The following is a 13,543-nucleotide window of genomic DNA, read 5'->3' as shown; positions in this document are numbered from 1 at the left end:
TTTATGCAACATGCATGTGTGACTGAGACTTCGGTCCCTCCCTCAGCATGTCCCATACTTGGTTAAGAAAAGTCATTTTTTGCCTGGAGGCACAACTGCAGTTCCTGGGTTTGTGCCCAGCAGCACTGTCCTCGTGGGAGCACCAGCTCCCCTTCCTCCTGCTGGCTTAACCAAACCTCTGACTATTCTGATTCTTCTGAATGTCCATAGCTCCCTGTGTTGGTAGAGATGCATAGACAGGAGATTTTTTATGCTTTAACTTCCCAGTTGAATTTTAAAAATTGCTGCCTATCCCAGTAGTTCATTTGAGCTGCAGTATATGCATGTACATCTCCACTTCTCTTTCACATAAATGTGTTCTTCATGCTGCTGCATTAAGTCTTCCAGGAAGAAGGATCAGAGCTGCTCCTTACACTGTGGGAAATAGTTGCTTTTCAGCAGTCCTAAATCCATTCTAAATTTACAGCTTTCAACAACGGCTCTAGTCCTGTGATACAGAATGTCATCATAATAGAGGTTTTATACCCCCAGTTTCACACGGGGAGGAATAAAACTGGTCCTGGTGCAATTAGCTCACTAAAAATGAAGAAAATAAGCAGTTAAGTACTGGAGCTTATTCCTGTATCCCAATTAAAGAGAAGGCCAACCTCATGCCTTGCTACAAGTTAAAGTATCTCTCCAGGCTGGCAGCTTTTGTTACTGCTCTTGTTTCAGAAGAAGCTTTTACATCAGCATTTACATCTCTGTTGAGATAGAGATCTCTTTCTTCTTTGGCATGAATACAAGAGAAACCACACATCATTTGATCTCTGGAGCAAATGCTTAGTTTTGTCAGTGTGCATTTGGCAGTGAGACAGTGCCTGGGGACAAATGACTGAAATTCTGCTCACTTCTGAGCTTGGGCACCTCTGCTCTGACTACTTGGAAGTCCTGCCTTGCTGGGGCCCAGGCCAGTGGTGTGTCACAGGAAAGGGAGGCACACAGCTGTGACCTTCCTGTCATCATCCATTAAAAGCAGCTTCCTGTACATCGTGTGGGGAGCTAAATCCTGGTAGAGTACAGAGGGATTCCTCAAAACGTGTGAACAGGGTCCAGCTCATAAGGGATGAGCAGGATAAGACACCAAAGTGTCCATGCAGAGCCTGAGAGCATGTAGGGCCATCCATAGCTGGGCATGCAGGGACCCGTACAGTAAGGTGCTTCCAGGGTTTGGCAGCAGCCAAGTGCCCATGTTTCAGTTCCTGTTCTCTTCACTGGGTTTCATCTTGCCCCCTTTTATTTCTCTCTCTCTCTCTCTCTCTTTTTTTTTTTTTTCTTGTTCCCAGAAAGGGGAAAGATTTTGCCTGCTTTCTCTGCTGCTACTGTACTCTCTGGAAATGCAAATTTTGCCTCAGAAAATGGAAATAGTATCCTAGAGAAGCCCATGCCATCAGGGGAAGACCTCAGTAAGATCAGCCTTGAAACACACCCATAACCAAGATCCTTCCTTCTCCCATGTGCTTGCATCCCAAAGCACATTATCATGAATCCTGATGTGTCACTGACTCTTCAGCTCAGTCTTCACCCAAGCAAAGCCCCAGTAAAAACAGTGTTTCATGAGAATGAAAATTTGTCCAACAGACTAAACAGAGATTTTATCAGAGAAGTTATTGCAGTTGGGCTAGAAATGACAGCTGACAAAAAAAAAAAAAAAAGGGAAGGATAGCAGGTTTAGTGAGTGACTGCTACAAACAGGGGAGTGTGGCTAAGTTATGTGCCAAAAATGTATCGAGTTGATGCAGCTATTCCCTTCTGATCTCTTCTGTGCCTGAAGAAACACAATAAATTATATCAAAGTATTTTTAACATAATTTTCTTGAATTAAGCCTGACTTCAGAAATGCATTTTCCTCTGCTATCAAATGGCAAAATCCACACATGTAATTTTAAATTTATTGCAGCAGTTGAAATGTGTGTCTGGCCCACAATCAGTAAGTGCAATTAACCAACTATTTTTAAAAAGGCTGAAATCTTTTCATTCATATTTAGTTGTTGAATCTCTCTCTCTGACTCCTTTACATGAGAAGAAGTGATGATGTGAATATTTTCTTGAGGTTTTGAGTTTCTTTTAAAACTCCTGTTAATTCTCACATGAGCATTTTGGTAGAGGTCAGCAATTATATTATAAACAAACATGTCTTTCTGCCTTCAAATGAGAAAATCAAACAAAATAGATAAATACTACCAGATAAAAAGGCTTGTTAATTAGGACCATTAACCATGGGGTTTTTTAAATGGTTTTCACCTTTTATTACATTTTGATAGAAAGATATTGAAAGTAAGTAGTCTAACCTGTAAAATGTGTATTATCTCTAGAACACAACCCAGCTTCTGCTATCATCCACAATCATTTTATATGGTATTACTGACAACAGGAAATCATTGCCTGCTGTACATTTAAGATCAAAAAATAACTGTGTGAACAGGATGAAAATCCTTTGTTCTCTGTATCAATATTTCAACTTGAATGTATATGTAATAGACTTTTTTACACTCCCTCTCTGATATGCCATGATGCTGAATGCAAAGTACTTTGGAATATTTACTTCATGATAGACTAGAGGATATGGATGTGGAAACTTAGCACCTTAGAAGTCCATCATCTTTCTTACCTGACTCATACAGTCAGAAAAACTTCATGTCTGCCACAGCAAGTGAAAATTAGCAGGGTCTGACATGAATGCTAGCCAGGTTGTGATTTAATGTCTATAAAACATTATGAACTCTTACATACTGTGTTTTGTAACTGAACTCATGTTTGTAGCTCTCCAGAACAGAAACATGATCCACAGTGTGACTTTGGCATCAATTAAGCTTTTCTCATTTATGAGTAGAAACAGGTCAGACTGAATTTTTGGGTTTCTGTGTCATAAAGGGAGAAGGACTAGGCAGAACTAAAAGCAAATATATTGCACTTACATTTTTAAGGATGCCCTTGATGAAAGCAATCTTTTCAGGATCCAAGTCTTTCAGAATTCACAGAGCTTTGAGAGCTCTTTTTAAATAAAGATATGCTGCTTGCATGTGTTTTCAATTCATTCATTCATTCATTCATTCATTTATTCATTCATTCATTCTTCTAAATATTCTGTGCTTGGCAAAATGGGATATAAATTTAGTCTGCAGCTGTTCCCACAGGCTGTTGAGTTTAATTGAAAGTAGAAGTGATCCAGTGTCAAAGTGAGCATTAAAACAGAATCTGGAAATCTTGGGCTTGGTGCATGAGACTGAACTCCCTAGATGCTGAGCCAGGGCTCTGCCACTGTAAGTGTGGCACACCAGTGCTCTGGAGGGGAGGAGTCCTGCCTCTGCACCCCTCTAAAAAGTGAGACCTGTGTTTGTCCTAACACAGAACATGGCTGTACAGGCTTAGCAGTATGCCACTGCATTCAGCACAATTGAAAATTCTGTTTGGCAAGTATTTTCTCAATTTGGCTTTGTCCTTTGATATGTATATGGATAAGCAAATTAAACCCCATTCTTAGTGTGGTAATGGTTGGACTATGCAAAGCAAAGCAAACACTCACAGCAGACAGTGGTGCTGGCTCTTACTCATGTTTCAGGTACCAATTTATTACCAGCTAAGGATTTCCTCCTTAGGACAGCCTGTTTGCATTGCCCACCTAAACTTCGCATCAAATATAGTACCATTTACTGTTCAGGAATTCCATTTTATAGGTCATTTATTTATCTGAAGAAACCAAAAATCACTACTGTCAAATAATTGCGGCTCGCCTCCTTTACCCTGACAAAAGAGAGGTTCACAGGACTCTACAACTCTGAGAAAGCTGTTGAGTGAAGTGTGGTGGAAGTGTCTGCAACAGGCAAGATTTGCAAGGATAGGGAGCATCCTCACAACAGGTCGATTGCTTTAATGGAGAAGAAAATCTTCATACCTGTTACCAGGCATCCATGTCTGACCTTCGAGTATGAGCATGAAAATACCTAAAAATAAAACCCACAGACAAACAAAAACAACAAAAACCACCACAAAACAAAACAAAAAGAATCCCAAACTTCTGAAAAGTAAAGGAGAGAAAGAGACTAAGGAGTTCAAAAATTCCAGAGCTGTGTAAAAAGAGACAACAGTGCAAAGGGGAAAATCCTGCAATTCTGAGTGTTAAAACTTCTTCGAGTAGTTAACTTCTTCCGAGTGGTTAAAAATCTGACCTCCTGCTCCTCGCAATCGGAGGCAGGGAAGCAGGCGGCGACAGGTCTTCAACACTTTATTTGCAGGCTGAAGGGGTTTTCTTTGCCTCTCGCCTTTCCTTGGAGGGGACACCTTCGCCCGTCCCATCCCTCTGCAGTGTCACATTGTCACCGCGCCGTTCCGTCCCGCCAGCGCCTCCCTCGGGGCTGCCGGCTGCCCCCTTCGCCCTTCCCGAACCGGGTGCCGACAGGGTTTTAAGAATTTAACAACACGTTGTATATTTTGATTTAAAAAAAAAAAAAAAGCTTTCTAAAACTAAACCCGGGAGCAGCGCTAAATAACTGTGGAGCAATTTTAATTGTCAGAAACACACCTTCTGCCTTTCACACGAACAGCCGGTGAAGAGAATACCTGAGCTAACCTGAGAAAATATAGGAAAGTACTTTGGAGTGTTTCCTCGGGACAGAGTTTTCTACAATAAACTCGAGGAAGAAAAAAATAAATAAATAAAAATAAAAAGCCGTCTCAGAGCTAGCTTTAAACGACATGAATGAGTTTAGCAACTCAGCCAAAAGCCCTTGTCACCCTGTCATCTCCCCCTTCCCGCAGCTTTCAAAGAATTCGGGAATGAAACATCTAAAATAAATCCCTAGTCCTTCCCTAGTGGATGCTTTCTCATTTCCAGCGTCTCTTCATCCGAGACAAGGAGATCGGCGGGGATCCCCGGCCACCCCATTTCCAGCCGAGATCCTGGGGGGCTGCAGGCACCTTCTCCATCTCACCTATTTCCAGGCGATTTCACGGGGATTCATTCCCCCATTAAGGCGCGGAGCTGCTCACCTGCCCGCAGAAACGAATTTCTGGACCATTTGCTCTGCAAAAAAATAAGCCCACCGTCCTAAGGAGTGTCGCGGTGTGTCCCTTGGGGGAGCGCAGGGCACTTCGTGCAGAGGGAGAGAACTGGCTGTGATTTGGAGTAAAACACCCCGAGGCTGAAGGAGGCGGCGGTGCCCGGTGCCAGGAGGCGTGCGATGCGGACAGGGCCGGCCAGCCCCGCACGGGTCAGCCCCAGAGCTCTGCCAGAGCTGTCCCCCGGCCCGGCCCGGCCCCGCAGCCCCGCCGGGGCGGCTCGGTCCCCTCGGGGTCCCGCTGCCGACGGGGCGCACACGCCGGGTGGCGCTGCGAGCCCGCCGCAGCTCCGGCCGCGCCGCCCCCGCTCTGCCGGGTGTCCGGCTCTGCATCGGGGCACAAAAGGGGAAGGGGAGCAGTGGGGGCAGCTAATCGCTCTCCAAAGAAGCACCGGTGCGGCCACGGGGAGAACGTCCGTGCGAGGTGCAGAGCCTTCTGCCCAGCAGCAAGCGGGATGCGCGAGTGGCCGGATTCATTGCCAGCGGAGGGAGAGCTGGTAAGGCGTGGGAGACAGCTGCAGGCACACTGAGTGCATGGGCACACGCATGCACATCCTCCCGTCTCGAGGGATGAGGACAGGAGTAAAGCAAAGTATGTTGCCGGCAGCAGATATAATAATAATAATAATAATAATAATAATAATAATAATAATAATAATAATAATAATAATAATAATAAAGCATTCTTTTCCTCGTCCCCGCAAAAGAAATTTTAATGGCTTTACATCGCCCCAGAAGCAAAAGCGGTTCCAAAGAAGCCTCCCGCCCAGCCACCTCTCTCTTTTCAAAACAAGGGATGAGCTCTCACAAGCCTTCTTTCTGCGTCCCCGACCCACAGGGCAGCCCGGAGGCTGCAACCGGGAGCGTGGGTTGCTCCCAGCATCGCCTCCCTGGGGATACCGACTTGGCTGAGGCGTCGGGACTCCCTGTCTGCTTGCACTTTGCAGATCAGTATCGCTCAGCCCGAAAAGCAGAATTCTCCCGTTGCCAAGACCAAGATTGCTCCACAGGAGGCTGGTCCATTATTCAGCTCCTTACCGGGCCTTGCAGGCAATATAAATATGCTTCTTGGAAAATTGTGCGCTTCTCAAGAAGTAGTATAGGATGCCAGTTTGTTTTGAAATCCGCAAGTGTAAAATGGAATTACTCTGTATTTAGAATGCCCCACTAAAGCTCCAATGCACTTGCCATTATCCCCTACTTCCTTAATCCCTTTTTTTAAAAAAAGTAATTCCGAGTGGCAGTTAGAAAACCATAGAACAGGAAACACAGTAATTGTCCTAAATAGCGCAGTTTTTCTCAATACACACCTTCCTGATGTGCAACAATTTCTCCATACACTTTAGCAAAAGACAGCCAGTTTGCTTAAAGTGATGCTATAACAAGAAGTGAAAAATGGATGTTCTACTTTTTAAAGCAGATATTGCAAAATGTGCTTTCCTCCAAGGGATTGTTGAGGAATTTTTAATATATTTTTATTATTAAAAAAAAAAAAAAGTGCAATGGAGTGAGCTGAGAAAGCAGATGCCGATTTATTCTAAGAAACATAAATTATTCTGAAACAGCGAAAGAATTTTGTCCTTTTGTCACAAATCTGGCAAGAGCATGAGCAACTGCACACCTAATTTGTTCACGCCTTTTCCCAGCTCCTTCTTCGCAAAGCTAAACCAGAGGTCGCTTCACGGAATGTAACTGAAACATGGCAGGTTTTGGCAAGTGCATACTTACTTTCAGCCACTCGTACTGAAAGATTTGTTGGACTGCATCAAGTATTCTTACTCCATCACCTTTACACCTGTGAACGTGTTGATGGCTGGATTAGCCATCACATCCAGAAATAAAGCTTTTGAGATTTCAGTTCTTCTTTTCTGCTTTCGTATTCCTAGACTGGAATCGAGGAGAAGTCAACACCTTTAGATTCCTGTATAGTCTCCTCAGGCACAGACCGATAGTAGCAGGAAAGGCACTACCAGCAGGCAGAAATGAAGTGGTGTTTTAAATCACTTCAGCTTCACACATCTCCCATCACTGCTCTATTGAAAATTTAAACTGGAAAATGACAATAAAAAGCCGGAATAATGGGGAAAGCAGGACACGAAATTCGATAGACATTGCTACGAGCTTGAAGGGAAGCGACTTAAAAGGTCAGAGAGCAAACGGGAATGGCCACAATCATCTGAAGGCAGTTGGAAGGTAAGTTGATGGACACCGGTTTGACCTGCAGGTCAGCAAACTAGTTTAACTCTACCTTGATCTGCACAACGCAGAGACAAGTTCCCGGCTCCTATCAAGCAACTCAATGCCCTTATCTGGAAGGGTTTAGTAAAAGTAAATCCACTACAAAAAGGAGCTATTCAGCCTTCGAGTGCTGGGTTTTGCTGGTAAAAGAAAGGAAAAATATGTGCGTTCTCACACAGCCTGCATCCAAACTGGCGGCTCCCAAACAGCAGCAGCACACACTCCTTCCTGGGCAAAGGATGAGTTTTGCTGCTGGCTCTATCCCACTGTCAGACAGTCCTGAGATGGAGCAACCAGTGCCCTAAAGAGACCATCCAGCTCCTGGACAATAGCATTTTGATAGTCCTCTCTTTTCAGCTGGATATCGGAGAAGCAGTATTAGAAGTTATCCTCTGCTCCATTACCCATTTTACTAGGTGCTCAGACTATTTCATCATGAGCAAAATTTCCAAGTAACATAACCACTCTCTCCCACTGGGGAAATCAGATGCTGCAAAGCCACCCCATTTACATGGCGTTAAAAAACAAACAAAAAAACCAGAGCAAACTGTTGCTTTGTTTCAGTAGCAAACTTTGAAGGCCTCTCCTGGTTGTGTCTGTAATGAAGAAGAAAAATTGAAATGCAGCTTGGAAGAAAGTCAACCGGAGCAACTCTTGTTTCTAGTGGTTGTTAACAGTCCTGTCTAACCCCTACACCATGCAGAGGACCAAATCTTGAATGCATCTGCAGTTGACTAGTCTGTGCTTCTTTGCCCTGTAGTTTAATACCTGTTGTTTAAGGTACTACTAACAACCATGTGTTTTACATGTGTGCACAAAAGACCATTCTGCTGTGCAGATTACATGCTCTAGCCCTGATTTTTCAGTACCCCAACACTGAGCATCACCTCCCTAGGTAACACGAGGCTAGATTTCCAAACAGAAACAACACGACCTCCACACACTTTCCCACCCCCATCCCGCCACCCCCCAAAGAAGGTGGTAAAAGAAAGTGTTAGGAGTTTGAGGGGTTTGGTTTGGTTTCAGTTTCGGTTTGGTGTTTTGGGGGTTTTTGCCAAAAAGCGAAGCAAATGCCAAAGGCACAATTGTGTTTTTATTGATGTCCAAGGAGAGCTTGTGGGAAAGATTTAAAGGACACAACAAGAGCAGCAGCGCTGGACCGGCTGGCTGACAGCACCCCGCAGCCCCTGAAACTGCCCAGATTCCCGGTCCTGGGGGGAAAACGCCCCTGAACAAGAAGGGAGTTTTCACACACCACCGCGAAGTTTCCCAGCTCTGAGACCTGAAGAAGTTAGCGCTCACTATGGCAATTAGCATCGCTCCCAGCCACAACCACCTTACTTCAAAACAAAAGCAGAGGACCATTTTTTATTTCGTTTTTTAAAGAAATAATGACCCTCAGCATTCCAATATTAAATCTCCTTTCACAATGGATCTGGCTTGATGTGAAAAATAATTTCAAGGAGGAGGTATATGCAAAGCAGCTTCTCAAACACACTCTGATTTGTGAGAGGCACTGTATTATTAGTCTGATAAAAAATATTTTTAAAAAAGAGCTAATGTTTTTCATTTAGTTTCCTCTGATAGTGCATCTTCAAAAGCACGAACAGAACAACAACTTACCCATTTTAAAGCCTCAAAGTTGCTCTCAGTTTGTGCTAAAATTTACGTTTGTTTTATGCTTGCTTTTCGCTGAAACTCTAGAGAGCAACTTATGCCATATGAGTTCCAAGTAAATCATTGACTAGAAGGATGGACTTATAAAGAAGAAAAACAACTGGCTGACCTAAGGTAGAATGTTTTTCTGGAGTTTATTAATACCATTTAAAATATTACAGATAAAAATCAATTACATTTCATGCATTTAAAATGCAAATCTAAAATGTTCCAGCGAAGGGCTTTTCATTTCAATGTGAAATATCCAAATTATTTCAACATTACAATGAGACAATTAGTTTGCAGCATTGCAAACCGCTAATGTAGTGTCAGGAGTGTTTATTAACATTTATCAATATTATTTTCAGGAAATACACATAGGCCAACATTAGTTCAGTTTCACTTGGACAGTTTATTTAATACATGGGTCGTGGCAAACCCACTTTATGAAATATAGGAGAACTCTCACCGTAACTATACCTGAACTGCCAGCAAATGCAAATAAGTACATGCTCCATTAAATTAAATGTCATTCAACATTTATCAAATATTGTTTGCTTAATTACAGTTGTATGCCTAGCTAAATTAATATTCAAGCAAAACCTATATCCTGAAGTGTGATTTGATGCACACTTCAAGAAAGGAGTCCAGAGAAAAAAAATGCAGTGAACCAGGACTGCAACAAGAATGTTTTCTCGTGACAGGAAAAGAAATGAAAATTAAAAAGGAAAAAAAGCTCAAGTGTACTTCAATATATTTTCAAATATTTACTGGAAGAAATTTACAAGAAAAATACTATACAAAATCGTCTCCTGGACAACTGCACCTCACACCGATACACTGGTGGAGTTTTATTTAATTGTTAGCTAATCTAGAACGATTCCCCAGTGGTACAAACCTATAGGTTCAGAAGCACTTTACAAATATTTAATTTTCCTATTCTCCCCCCCCCCGGCCTCCCTTTTTTGGCATTGGAAATACATCTTCGATTGAAACCCACGGTGTTTCTTCATTCGTCTGAAGTTAAAAAAAAAATATACGACTTTCAACCTCATTATTTTCAATGTATTTCTCGATTCCTGCTGGAACGAGAATTATACAAATGTGCTGACAAACGCAGTGAAATTTGGACTCGAGGAGGTAAAAGGTTTGTTAAAACTGAAAAAAAAAAAAATATTTCAGGGGGAAGGGAAATAAGCACGCTGCCGCTCCGGTGCCGGGGAGCAGGCGGGCTCTGGGCAGGTACGGGGATGAGAGCAGGTCCGAGTGTCAGCTCGGGCACGGAGCGCGGCTGGCGGCGCTGCCGTCGGAGGCTCCCCCGGGGCACCGCGGCTGCACCGCCGCCGGTGCCGGAGGGAGGGGGCACGGGCCGATTTCCAGCAGCAAGCGACAGGGGACGTGGGTGTTTTTTCCGCTCTAAAAGCAACACGAGGCGGGGGGTCTCAAGGCGAAGGGAAAAGGAGGCCGCCCCACGGGGGGTCGCGGCTCTCCGCCCTTGCCGAGCCGCTCCCCTGCCCCCGTCGCGGGGGTTTCGCGGCCCGGCCGCACCGCCAGCCCCGTGCGGGGCTCCGGGAGGGCAGCGGAGCGGCGGTGCCGGGCGCTCTTCTAGCGGAGCCGTGCCAGCTACTTACGTGTCCGCGTCCCCGCCGCGGGGCTGCGCGCTCGGGGGACCAGGAGGGCGGCGGGACTGGGGGGCGCGGCGGCCCCGCGCCTCCGCCCGTCACTCCAGCCCGTTGCGGTGGCCGGGCTCGGGGGGCGGCAGCAGCTCCGGGGAGTGGCAGGGCGGACTGCCGGCCGCGCTGTGCTCGCTGTCGGTGTCGCTGCCCTTCTTGCCGCCGGGGCCGGGGCCGCCGCCGGGGCCTCCGCCGCCGGGACCCCCGGTGCCTCCGGGGCCGCTGTGGGTCTTGACGTGCTTGCTGAGGTGGTCGCTGCGCATGAAACGCTTGTTGCAGACGGGGCAGGCGAAGCGCTTCTCGCCCGTGTGGGTCCGCAGGTGCCGCTGAAGCTCGTCGGAGCGGGTGAAGCGCTTGCCGCAGAAGAGCCAGTTGCAGACGAAGGGCCGCTCGCCCGTGTGCCAGCGCAGGTGCGCCTTCAGGTGCGAGGTCTTGCCGTACACCTTGCCGCAGCCGGGGATGTGGCAGCTGTGCAGACCCTTGCGACGCAGGCTGGCCCCCGCCGGCCCCAGCCGCTCGGCCTCCTGGCAATTGGGGCAGTCGCAGGTGGCGCGCCCCGAGTAGCGGCGGGCGGAGGAGCGCGGCGAAGCGGCCAGCGGCGCGGCGGGGCCACCGCCCAGCATGGAGCCCCCGGCGCCGGCCAGCGGCGAGGGGGCCGAGTCCGGGTAGGAGCCGGGCAGCACCGGCTTAAATCCGTCCATGAGATGCTGTCCGGCGGGGCTGAGGAGGTGCGAGGAGGCGCCGCTGCTGAAGGCCGAGTGGCCCAAGCCCGAGTAATCCGAGTTGTAGCCGCCCAATGGCGAGTGGAGCGAGGTCTGGAGTCCGCCGGCCGCCGGGTGCAGCGAGCCGGGCAGCGCGGCCGCCCCGTTGGGGCTCTGCACGTCGATCCAGCCGGCGCCCACGTCCCACCAGCTGGAGGCGCCCGCTGAGCCTACCTCGCCGGCGCCGAGCCCCGGGTGCGAGGGCTTGAACCAGGACTCGTAGGGGTGCGCCATGCCCACCCGCGGGTAGATGCCCTGCAGCCCCTCCACCGACGTGTGCACCTTGGAGATGAAGACGGGCTGGTGCGCCGCCGCCTCCTGTCCCGCCGCCCCGCCGCCGCCGCCTCCGCCGCCGCCGCCGCCACCGGCGCTGCTCGGCGCCTGGAAGACGGAGTAGTCGTTGGCGAAGGGCGAGCTGGCGGCCGCCGCGCTGCTGGAGGTGAGCGAGAAGGCGCTGGATCCCGGCGAGCCGCCGCAGCTGAACGAGTCCGAGACGAGCGCGGCCGCCGCCGCCGCCGCCGCTGCCGCCGCCGCCGAGGAGCCGTTCCGCGCCGCGCCCGCCACGCCGAAGCCCGGGAGGCCGGAGCCCACGGCGCCGCAGCTGCCCGCCGAGGCTGAGGAGGAGGAGCGTTTCCAGGGGTGGAAGCCTTTGCCGAAGGAGGACGCGCTGTCCGAAAGGGCGGACGGCGAGGGGCTGGGGCTGCCGATCTTGTTGCAGGTCGCGGCGAGCATGGCCAGCGGCGTGGAGCCTACCCGCGGTTCCTCCTGCGGGCACAGAGGGGAGAGGGCCGTCCCGCCGGCGTCAGGGATGGAGCGGCCCCGCGCCGCCGCCCCGCGCCCCGCGTTCCGCGCCCGGCACCGCTCCGCTCCGCCGCCCGGCCCCGTCCGCTCCGCTCCGCCGCCCGGCCCCGGGCGCAAAGTTTCGCGACTCCCGCGGGAGGATCCCCTCGCTGGGGCCGGCACCGCGATTCTGCTTCCAAACGCCTTCCGGGCCTTTTTTTTTTTTCACAATCCAACTGCCCTCCCCCGAAGGAGCTCAGGAGGGGTTTAAAAAAGGGGGAGAAAAAAAAAGAGAAGGAAAAAAGTTGTGTCTGTTACCGTAGCTTTAAAGATGCCCCCGGCACGGCGGCAGCTACGTTTCAGCCTGCTCCCTTTTCCCGGGACGCGGCCGGTCCACGTCCCTCAGGCCAGTAAGGCTGTTTTCTTAAATATAGAATCGCAGGACTATCAAATTACTACTTTTTTTTTTTTTTTTTTTTTTTTTAAGCGTCCTTTAAATCAGCCTAATTTACGTAGCAACGATAATGAAATACATATATAAATTTAACATATGTCAATATGTATGCATACACGAGTCGAACGTACCTGCTAGACACGGTGGGTTGTGTTATTTTAAAGGGAAATAAAAAGCCACAATCTGTTGCAAATTTTTTTAAAAATTGCACACAAAAAAATCACCGATAGTGTTGGGTTTGGGATTTTTTTGTTTGTTTGTTTGTTGTTTTTTTCTTCCAGCAGTCACATGTAAAGAAGAAAAGCCACTTCTTCGGGGGCACAGGAACAGCACAGCCCAGGCGCTGTAGGTTGTTTCTACAAATGCCCTTAAAACCTTTTCTTGCTCACTGAAAAGTGACTCTGCCCCCTTTTCCCCCACTCACTCTTTCTTTTCTCCTAAATTCACTTGTACTTAAGCGAAAAAAAAAAAAAAAAAAAAAAAAAAAAAAAAAAAAAAAAAAAGAAAAAGAAAAAAAAACCCAGGCTGAATAGAGGAGACTGATAGCCCCGGTCAAGACAGGGGTTATTTTAACCCCCTCCAATCGACAATAAAAAGAAACCAATTAAACCAGCAAGAGAAAAAAATCCTTAGACTCACCCCTAGAAGTGAAGTTGCCATCACACAAAAGTGCCCTCCTCTCAGAGGATCTTTTTTATATTGATAAATCAGAGGCAGTGTTTTTTTTAGAGGTGTGCAATACAATGATCAGTTCCGCCCATTCCACCACAATTGTAGCTCCCTCGCCGGCTTTGAAGTGCCGCTGAGCCACCGCCAGCCAATCCCCGCCACCGCCGCCTCGCTCGCCGACGTGACTGCGTGAAGTCAGCAGCGCCGTCGAGCCCG

The 13,543-nt window shown here is 48.2% G+C and overlaps 1 protein-coding gene across 1 annotated transcript; it reads right to left on the bottom strand.

Annotated features, from left to right (window-relative positions):
- Positions 1 to 10,710: 10,710 nt before the first annotated feature.
- On the bottom strand, positions 10,711 to 13,333 carry SP8 (Sp8 transcription factor; the record flags this gene model as incomplete). The annotated part of the gene is made up of 2 exons (XM_079302323.1): positions 13,298 to 13,333; positions 10,711 to 12,189 (listed from the first exon to the last, which is right to left on the bottom strand). Exons 1-2 carry the CDS (start codon positions 13,316 to 13,318, stop codon positions 10,711 to 10,713), a joined length of 1,500 nt encoding a protein of 499 aa, XP_079158449.1. The 5' UTR covers positions 13,319 to 13,333.
- Between the last annotated feature and the right edge of the window lie 210 nt (positions 13,334 to 13,543).

Source organism: Erithacus rubecula, assembly GCF_903797595.1.
Source record: "Erithacus rubecula genome assembly, chromosome: 3".
Classification (NCBI taxonomy): Eukaryota; Metazoa; Chordata; class Aves; order Passeriformes; family Muscicapidae; genus Erithacus; species Erithacus rubecula.
This window is presented reverse-complemented; position numbering and strand designations above follow the sequence as displayed.